This window comes from Anarrhichthys ocellatus, unplaced genomic scaffold (genome assembly GCF_004355925.1).
Source record: "Anarrhichthys ocellatus isolate YVR2014 unplaced genomic scaffold, GSC_Weel_1.0 scaffold9, whole genome shotgun sequence".
Classification (NCBI taxonomy): Eukaryota; Metazoa; Chordata; class Actinopteri; order Perciformes; family Anarhichadidae; genus Anarrhichthys; species Anarrhichthys ocellatus.
Window position 1 is genome coordinate 4,019,794 of NW_022280039.1, and position 9,729 is coordinate 4,029,522.

At 41.9% G+C, this 9,729-nt stretch overlaps 2 protein-coding genes across 4 annotated transcripts in view; both read left to right on the plus strand.

Moving 5' to 3' along the window:
* The window catches only part of LOC116384611 (annexin A1), a 4,330-nt gene extending 2,018 nt beyond the window's left edge, over positions 1-2,312 (plus strand). Inside the window, 7 exon segments of the mRNA XM_075447365.1 lie at positions 1-14; positions 16-97; positions 929-1,073; positions 1,207-1,302; positions 1,385-1,443; positions 1,544-1,666; positions 1,803-2,312. The exon segment at positions 1-14 is cut by the window's left edge and continues 242 nt beyond it. Of these exon segments, the coding sequence (XP_075303480.1) occupies positions 1-14; positions 16-97; positions 929-1,073; positions 1,207-1,302; positions 1,385-1,443; positions 1,544-1,666; positions 1,803-1,862 (579 nt within the window). The 3' untranslated portion in view covers positions 1,863-2,312.
* A 354-nt stretch (positions 2,313-2,666) lies between these two features.
* The window catches only part of mfsd3 (major facilitator superfamily domain containing 3), an 18,871-nt gene continuing 11,808 nt past the window's right edge, over positions 2,667-9,729 (plus strand). The window contains exons 1-2 of one of the 3 annotated variants that reach the window (XM_031849278.1): positions 2,667-2,809; positions 3,305-4,127. In XM_031849278.1, the coding sequence (XP_031705138.1) occupies positions 3,428-4,127 (700 nt within the window). In that variant the 5' untranslated portion in view covers positions 2,667-2,809; positions 3,305-3,427. Of the gene's footprint in view, positions 2,810-2,854; positions 2,916-3,304; positions 4,128-9,729 lie in introns of those variants that run through there. The other 2 variants (XM_031849279.1, XM_031849280.1) reach the window with 2 other exon arrangements.

Below are 9,729 nucleotides of genomic sequence, written 5' to 3' on the forward strand. Positions count from 1 at the left end.
GTGATTTCTTCATTAAGATTACAAGAGGGACCTGGAGGCTGACATCATGAGTGACACTAGTGGAGATTTCAGGGCTGCCCTCCTTGAACTCTGCAAGGTACATGTGTGTCCACACTTGCTTGTTAATGTCGTGGTGTGTGTTTTATGCTGTACAGGATTTTGAAGACATGTGTAGTATGCTACAGATGCCTAATTCACAACACCAGGGTGCATTAAGTTCTGAGGCAACATAACACTTCCTACTGTAGCTACAGTGACAGTGAATTATAAAATATATAACTCACTCCCACAACACAAGTTAACATTGGGCCTTACACATTGGGCCTTTTTTTTTTTTTTTTTGGGAAATCTTGCAATACACAGCACAAACTCCAATATGCTAAACATCTATTATGTTTTAAATAAAGTCAATAGCTACATTTTGATAAAATGATGGGAAACTGTCTGCTTTAAACAGCCTGGCGGGTGAATTGGTCTCATATTTAACCTTTTTCTTCTGTATTTTAAAGCCTGTTAATTGTCTCCATTATCAATAGAATATAACTCTTATTTATTGAACAACTTTTAGCTTGTATTGCTGTTGCCTTTACAACATTTAGTTTTCATGCTCAAAATGGAGATCATGTTGTAATGTTGAGACTGAAATAAACATCCAGATCATATTTTATACTACAAAGATGCTGCCTATGACAATTTATTTCATACTATACAATCCCATTATAAATCAGGCTTTCACAGCACTACATTTGCAATAGATCTTTGATAAAAGAAAGCTACAGAGTCTCTCAGTAAACTGAAGTGTAATGCCGTGGTTGGGGGTCACCTTACTGTCTATTGTGTACAGACTAAATTAGTTTTTCGTCAATAAAATAATTTCCTGAAAGTCTTGTGTTCAGCACTGAAGTTGCTCTGCTTTTCTTCATCACAGGCTAACAGGACTGAAGGAGTTTGTGATCTGATGGTTGACATCGATGCCAGGGCTCTGTACGAGGCCGGGGAGGGGCGGAAGGGCAGTAATTCCTTCATCTTCATTGAGGTCCTCACCAACAGGAGTGCCCATCATCTCCGTAAAAGTTAGCTGCCTATATCTCGTGTTCAGTAAAATCTATTTTTTTTTTTTTTTTTTTTTTTTTTTTTTTTTTTTTTTTTTTTTTTTATAAATGTTTGTCTGTCAGATCTAACACTCTTCCACTACTTCCTCTCCAGTGTTCGAAAGGTACTCTATGTACAGCGAAGTGGACATGGCCAAAGCTATCGATCTGGAGATGAAGGGAGATATTGAAAGTTGTCTTGCAGCCTTAGGTAAAGGCACAACCCTCAACGCTAACTTTCATTTATGCACAGACTTGATTGAAACTTGACCCACTTTTTTAAATAACCACAGTAAAGTGTGCTGGAAGCCGGCCTGCGTTCTTTGCCGAGAAGCTGAACTTGGCCATGAAGGTACGGTACAAGTAGGTTACTACACACAAAATAAACGCATGCAGGATTATATGCCAGCTGCCACAAGGCCTTCCCTGACTGAATGTGTTTTGCCCATCAGGGTAAAGGTACCCGCAAAAATATCCTGACACGCATCATGGTGAGCCGCTCTGAAATTGACATGAAACAGATCATGGATGAGTACAAGAGAAACTATGGCACAACACTCTACAAGGATATTCTGGTGAGCAAACTTCTGATGACAATAAACTCATCCTACAGTCTGTTTGGATGTCAGAATTGGTCAGGTCTTTATTGATATACAGATGGTTTAAAAAAACAACCGGAAATGGTGCACAGTGACTTTTTCTTTTCTTCAGGATGACACTAAAGGAGACTATGAGAAGATTCTGCTCGCTCTCTGTGGGAGTGAAAACTAATAGCCGATCAAGGCTCATACAACTGAAGAGCCAGCAGCCAGCACAGCTGTGGAAAATCACCTATAATCTTTTGACACATATTGTGCACTATATGCTCTTGTGGAAAACTGACAAGACTCTCCTCCTTTCTGTCATGACATTTAGAAGATATTGACAGCAATGCGCATAGATTAATATGGAATTGGCACTCCTTCAGCGGATATTTTCATTCCAATACCTGCATGTCAGTATAGATCTGACAGTAGTAAGCTGAACCTATGCTTTGGGTCAGACTTGGCTTTTCACTAATTGGGTTCTTATTTCTGGTGTTGGTAGAGAAGCTGAAGTCCTTCATCACAGTGCAGCTGCTAATGGATGTATACAGATCTCTATGTGCCAATCATATTCAGCAGAAGTAGGCCTACCCTTGAAGGTGCTTGGACAATTTGCAAATAAAGGCTTTTGTATGAATGTCTGAGTAGTTTTGATTCTTTGCATATGCACATACAGCACCAGAAAGACATGAACCAACCAGCTATACTACTAATGGTATAGAACTCATCAATATACAGTGTGTATATATGATGGCTACCACATTTTGGCTCAATCTAGTGCAAAAAACAACTTTAGAAACTACAACATGGCAAACACAATGACTAATGAATCTCACACAGAGTGGGTGATAGATTACATCTATTGTATATTTTAATGTCACTAAGGAACCTAGGGTTGGGTAATATGTTTTTGCTGCCAATTCATAAAGTCGTTAAATGGTAGAAAGCAGGCACATGCTTTTACATTACAAATATAAAACGGACACGAGCTCTTGTTTGCCATCTGCAGAAGGGGGATTGCGGTCATAGGACCTGGCCACCTCATTGCTTATTCACACCAACTATAAACAAGCGGAGCACCTTCTCCCGGTTAGCCAACGCTAGGCTAACCTACTTTCTATCTCAGTAGGCAAGGTGTTAATTTATCTCAACATATATGGAACAATTTTTCGGATTGCAACACAACCCCTTTTAATATTGGCATGGTGTACAAGTGTTTCAAAGCTATTGGTCTACTAAGGTTAGCATGACGGCAGGCTAGCTAGCTAACGGTAGCTAGTCTGTCAGTGTGTCGCCAAACTTTAACTGTTGTACCTGTTAGCATAATATCAACGACGCAAAGTCACGTTTGTGTTCTGATATAATTGAGATGAAAACACACGTGGTCACTATTATATTGAACACGTTTATGTCCATTAGTCATTTGACTTTGAGGAGCTAACGGTAGCTGGGTTAACGTTACTGATAACTGAGCTGGGCAGACTCGGACAGTAAAACAGCAGCGCAGACGCATCATTTTAAGGCTGCTTGCGCGAGCTGTGGCAGTTTTTAATTACCCCATGTCTTCAACACGATCGTAATTTCAGCATCAATAACCCTGAACCTCACACTCTTGTCTTTTCATTTCAGGTCGATCAGTTCATCTGAGTCAACCAGTCCATTTGAGGATCTCCCCTTTCATCCACACAATGACCTGACCTATGGACCAGTGCAGTGTCTGCTCAGTTATAGGCTCTCTTGTGGCGGTAGATCATGAATGACAAACTTGTCTTCCTGGGCCTGCTGTACTTTGTCCAGGGCATCCCCTATGGTCTCCAGTCTTCCCTGCTTCCTGTCTACCTGCGTGGAGCTGGTCATTCCCTAACCCGCATTGGCTTCACCAAGATCCTCTACTTCCCATGGGTCCTCAAGGTGCTCTGGGCCCCTTTTGTGGACCGGGTTGGCACGAAGCGCCGCTGGCTGGTGGGGACAGTGTCTGGGCTGGCTCTGACATGCCTCGCCAGTGCTGCCCTGGCTCCAGAAGCACATATCTGGGGAGTAGCAGGAACCCTGTTGGCCATGAACTCCTTGGCTTCTGTCCAGGATATTGCTGTAGACGGGGCCGCGGTGGGGTTGTTGAAAGGTCGTGGGGAGCTGGGACTGGGCAACACAGCCCAAGTCGTGGGCTATAAAGCTGGATCTGTGTTTGCAGGAGGTGGGCTGCTGGCTGTGATTGACGTGGCCGGATGGAGCTGGATGTTTATGCTGCTGACGTTTGTATATGCAGGCGTTGCACTGTTTGTGTGGGGGGCCCCTATGCTGGACGATGAAACGTTGAGGGGCCAACAGGCAGATGGCAGCAGGAGGGGAGGACAGGGAGCAGACGCTATGAGGCCATGGAGAGTGTGGAGGAAGATGCTGGCAGTGCCGGGCACCCCTTGGACAGTCCTGTATGTGCTGACATACAAACTAGGTGAGTCCGATTAATACGCACGCACCAGACTCATAAATGACTCTAATACTGGAGACCAAAATCTTTTAAAATATATTATCTTTGCAGCCTCGGGTTAATATTAATACTGATATCATGTCTGAACCTTCCCAGATGAAACTGTACTTTGTTTTTATTGCTGCTTCTAGATGATCATTTTCTTTATCAATTGTTTGATCTATAAAATGTCACAAAAAAGTGACAAATGTCCATTACATTTGTCTAGGCGATGTCCTCAAATGTGCAACGATATTCAGTGTACAATGATGTAAAACAGAGAAAAGCGGCAAATCATCACATTGGAAAGGCTGGAACCAGAGAATGCTGGGAGATTGATAAATGACTGAAACGATTAATCAGTTAAATTGTTTCAGATTAATTTTATTTCGATACACTAACTGATTAATCAACACATTTTTGCAGCTGTAATTATGTGCGCAGAATGCGCTCATGATTGACATCACTAAAGGACGAATCGGACGAGAAAAGAGAAAGCACAGAAAAACATAAATAGGAGCACTTCCATCTCATCTACCCATACATGGGAAAGCAGTTTATAAGCCTATCAGTTTTTATTGGCTTTCCGTTCACAGACTAGACAGACAAAAAGAAAAACAAACTTACTTGAAGCAATGAATAGTTTCCTGAAATGGTTCCGCTTTGTCCCACTGTGAACATTTCTTTAGTCGTGTTCCAGCCTTAATGTAGGACCCAGAGCTTACCACTAGATGTCTCTGTTGGTGTGTCCATGAAGGCCGAACTGAGGAGTGAGTGTTTTGGAAAAGTTTGGGAAGTTAGTATTACTTGACAATGTATTGTGTCTTAGCAGGTCCTGTATGCACATTGGAAAATACAGGCCCTGCTGAGATAAAGCAGTTGTTTTTAATGTCTCAGTTATAAAAGTATAAACCTAAGGCACTTGAGCAAGAAGACAATGTTAGTTTGAGTGCATATTGTGCTCATGCAGTAAGTTTTGTATGTGAATGAGATGGTTCCAATAAGAAACAAAAAACTGAAAGTAGTTTCGGATCAGTCAAGCTTGTGTGTGTGTGTGGGAGAGAGTTGATACGACCAGAGTTTGGTGTTCGGTAGCAGAAGGGGATTATGTAAGGATTAGAGTGTCTTTGTGTCTGTTGCGTTCAGAAACCGAAATGGAAGACAGTGCATCATGCTGATGTGTCTTTTGTGTGTGTGTGTGTATGTGTGTGTGTCTATGTGTTTGTGTGTGTGTGAGTGTATGTGGGTGGTGGGAATATAATTGTCTCCTCATATTTGCATAGATTTAACTTGCATATGTGCTGAATGTAAATGCCTTTGTTTTTAGATTGTGTGTGTGTGTTTTTGAGAGTTTTAAGAGTGGCTCAGTAATCGGATGAGTCCCAGCAGACGACACTACTAGACAAAATATGATGGGTGGCTGGACCCCCTAATCTGTCTGGAGAGCAACCCCCCCCCCCCCACACTCTCTCTGTCACACGAACACCCAACACTCACCGTCGGCTGATGCTCATGATTGCAACAAGAATTACTGTAGTAGTTAGTGTTTTCTCGGTAGATTGATTAAGACCCGTATCACTCGTTAGATATTCCTGCTGTAGCCGTCTGAATATTTCCCGTCTTTGCGGAGGAAAAGATATTGTGTAATATTTTAGATCGGGCCTGGATGTGCCAGCATAATTGCCGATGTGAGACAGTATTGTTTTTGTTCAAGGGGTGTGTGGGTATGTTTGTGTGATCTGCCTGTCTGAACACCCCCCCCCTTCGCTTAGCAAACACTGACACAACACACACAAGCACAGACCCAGACCCCCCCTCTCCCTCATCTATCCCTAATGAACTCTGAGTTTGCGCTGGGTCCAAAAACAGCGGCCAATCATCAAGAGCCTCGGGTCTGAACTGTGACCTCTGTGCCATCTGAGGCCACAGGCATGATGGGAGAACTGTCTGGGTAGACTTAGAGGGACGGACGGACGGACGGACGGAGGGCTTGGGGGGGTTTGGAGAGAACATATAAGCAGAAAAGGTCAAGAAGTAGGCAAACGAGAGGTTTTGGGTTGCAGATGAGCTCAAATGTTGGATACAAACATTTTAATATCCTGTTGTTGTCATAAGTAGGAAAACAAACTGTTCAGTTCTGTGCTAGCATGTAAAACACAGTTATAGCTAAAATGGCATTTCTCGTTATCTTTTTAACATACTGCAAAGTGTTGATTACTATAATTTGACAGTTTAAGGAACATAATTATTTTACCGCAATTTTTCAGCTGTATCAACACATTTATTTGCAATGAACGACTCATTGTTAGTGTAAGTGATGCCACAGTGTTGCAGGTGTTTTTTTAAGGTAGAGGGTCAGTAGCCCTGTATGTTTGACAAGAGGCGTGAATGACGGTGAGAAGAGGTGGCCCCTGATGGTGGCCCCTGATGGTGGCTTTCCCTGGGAACTGACCAGGTGGACGGAGGAATGGATGGATGGATGAACACAAAAAAAGAGAAGCTTTGTCCCAATACTCCACTCTAACCTTTTCCTCCAAAAAGGCAACTACAATAGTTCATGATAAAATACACCCAGTTATCAGTTTATTAGATACATCTCATTGATATAAATGGGTTTCACAAAATATCAGAAGCAACCCTCATGGTGACCCTCAGTGCAGTTCAACAAAAACCTTCATGAAGGCAGGATTTATTGCTGTGCTGTTGTATTAGACTGCAATCATTTAGCAGGACGAACCTAATAAACAGGCAACTGAGTGTATATTGGGTAGAGGCTAGTAGGCTCATGTACTCATGTTCATGTGAATATTGGAATTACAAAAAGCCATTGACCATTGCCCTCTACTGTGCAAGTTTTTTTTTTGTGGTTTTTGTTAGCTTTACTCAACATGCTTTGAAAATGCATGTCTCTCTCTCTCTGTCTTAAAATCGCTGAAGGAAGAAGGGAAAGAGGGATCGGCATAAAAAAATAGCTTTTTATTGGGACTATATTTCACATGCATGCTCAGATCGGGGGGGGGGGGGTATTTTCCAGAGGGAAAAAGAAGGACTGCAGGGAGGGAGGCTGAAGGAAGGGATGAATAAATGAACAACCACCACATGGTGCCCTGAGAAAGACAGAGAGCAAAATGGCAACAGAGATAAACACACTTATCCGTGCACAAACGTATAGGTTCCAGATCTTTCTGCATGTTCGAAAGTCTATAAATCTCACATAATGAGCTAAATCCAAATACAAAGTGGATTTTCTGTCTTTTTGATTTAAAAAAAGCACCATCACATGCTTTCATCAACAAATAATATTTCATAATTTTGGCCTGTTTTGTTGTGTGTTGAACTTACATCAAATAACTGATGTGAACAAAGCTTTGATAGCATTAGAAAACACCAATAACTTTATTAATTGTTGTGTTTCAGCACCATCTCTATTGATATCAGACCTGCGGTTTCAGACCTTTAATTTGAGTAAATCTTAGTGTAGCAATTGTTTTCTTCATTGTTGGATCTAATTTAATCTAAATTGAACACTGAAATCTTGTTTTTTCATTTAACCAACAAATACAACTGTATACTTAAAGACATTATGGAACTGTAGCATAGCCAAGCAATTCTTAAAAGATCGTTTACATTAAGGGGATATTTACTCTTAAGACCCAGAATGGATATTAATATTACATAATTTCTGAGAAAATAAACGCAAACAAAATCAACCCAGTAACTAGCAGGTTTATGTGATGGTGGTTCTCTTGCTTATGCATAGTTAAAGAGTGTGTTTTCCCATGTCCCCCGGAGGGCCACAGAGAACTCTACATTGATCTGCAGGGACTCCGTGTGTGTGTGTGTGTGTGTGTGTGTGTGTGTGTGTGTGAATCAACTAACATGCATAGGATATTGTAAAGGTGTGTATAGACAGGGCTCTGTTTACTGCTTTTATCCCCAGAGAGCCTGGGAAGCTGAAAGGTGTGTGTGCATGTGTACAGTATGCACATAGACGTGTGTGTGTGTATGTGCGCTGTTCTCCAACATGTAGTATGTATGAACCTGTCCCTGTTTACCATGCTCTCTGCAGGAAGTGATAATATCGTTCTGCTGAGTGTCCTCAGTGATCTCTCCTGCTCTGCCAGCTCTTTTGTCTAAGCTGCAGCGTGGACGTGAGGATTTCACCCCACTGTCCTCGTCGACATCTCACCCTCATCTCACCCTCATCTCACCCTCATCTCACCCTCATCTCACCCTCATCTCACCCTCATCTCACCCTTATCCTCCTCCGATCCCTCGCTTTTACCACCCAACATTCACACATACTCACAGGCCATCTCCCCCCATCTCATACAGACAGTGTTTTGTGTAGAATTCTTTTAATTCATTTATCCATCAAATTAAATATATTGCTTATTTATGACAAACTAGGAAACAAAAGTTAAAAATACCTAATTTAATAGTATATATTGTGTTGTATGAGTAACACTAAAACTCTGCTAATCTCTCATCTGCACTGTGTCCACGTGATTTGATCAGATTTGATTGACAGTGTTGTGTAACATAAAGTTGTCCTTTGAAAAACATGTATCTCCTAAATCTCAACTCTTCATGAGCTTTGAAGTGAGTCCTGTTTTCAGGTTTGAGACGATGCATTTTTCAGACAATCCAATGGGTTTTTAAGCTCATGTAGCAAACCAAATCAAGTTAATCTGAAACATTCTAAATCACTACATCCATGGTTTTCAGTGGACAGCAGCAATAAGTGCAACAACCCCACAGTTGTTATCAGAAGAAAAACACAGAGACAGAAACGTCTGACGTGAAATAACCAAAATTGTTCAAACTGCAGAAAACATAATAGTTGTGTTTCTCTCCATGTCTTTATTTCACGGTGCTCGGACCTCGCTATACCTGCTTGCAAGTCTAGTAAATGATTGATGTCACAAAGCACCAAACCCGCCCTGTTACTTCTCTTAATGTTGAATCGTTTTGTCTTTCTGTGCTGTCTGCCTCTAATGTAAACATAAACAGTGTTTCCTATGAGCCTGCCATCCGTCCTCTCTTTCCTCTTCGCTAACCTCCTAACAATGTCTCTGTCCCCCCCTCCCCCTCTTCCATTGTCTTTAGCTGTGTCATTTAACTCACATCTTTTTGTAGTTTTTTTAGATAATAGCACTATGATTATCATTTCCTGCTCTACATCTAATTTCTTCTTCCCCTGCCCCTTTTACACCTATACTGCCGTTTCTCTCTCTGCCCTTTGCTTTATTTCCTTCTTTTTATTTTTTCACACTTAGTGATCCACACTTCGCTCTTTTTTCTACCCACTCTGTTCCCCCCTCTCTCTCTCTCTCTCTCTCCCTCTCTCTCTCTCCCTCCATCTCTCCCCCCTCTGCTCTTGTTCCACCCTTTTCTCCTTCCCCTTCATTCTGCTTGTTTAATCTTTGCGGATGTCTAATGAAATCCCTGCTGAAATGGACAATTGTTGCTTTGAGAATATTTATAGAAAGGAATAATCAGCCTGCTTGTGTTTGTCTGCACGCCCCCCCCCCCACCCTACCCCCCCCCTCCACCCCCCACTTGCCCATTTCAGCAGGGATTTCAT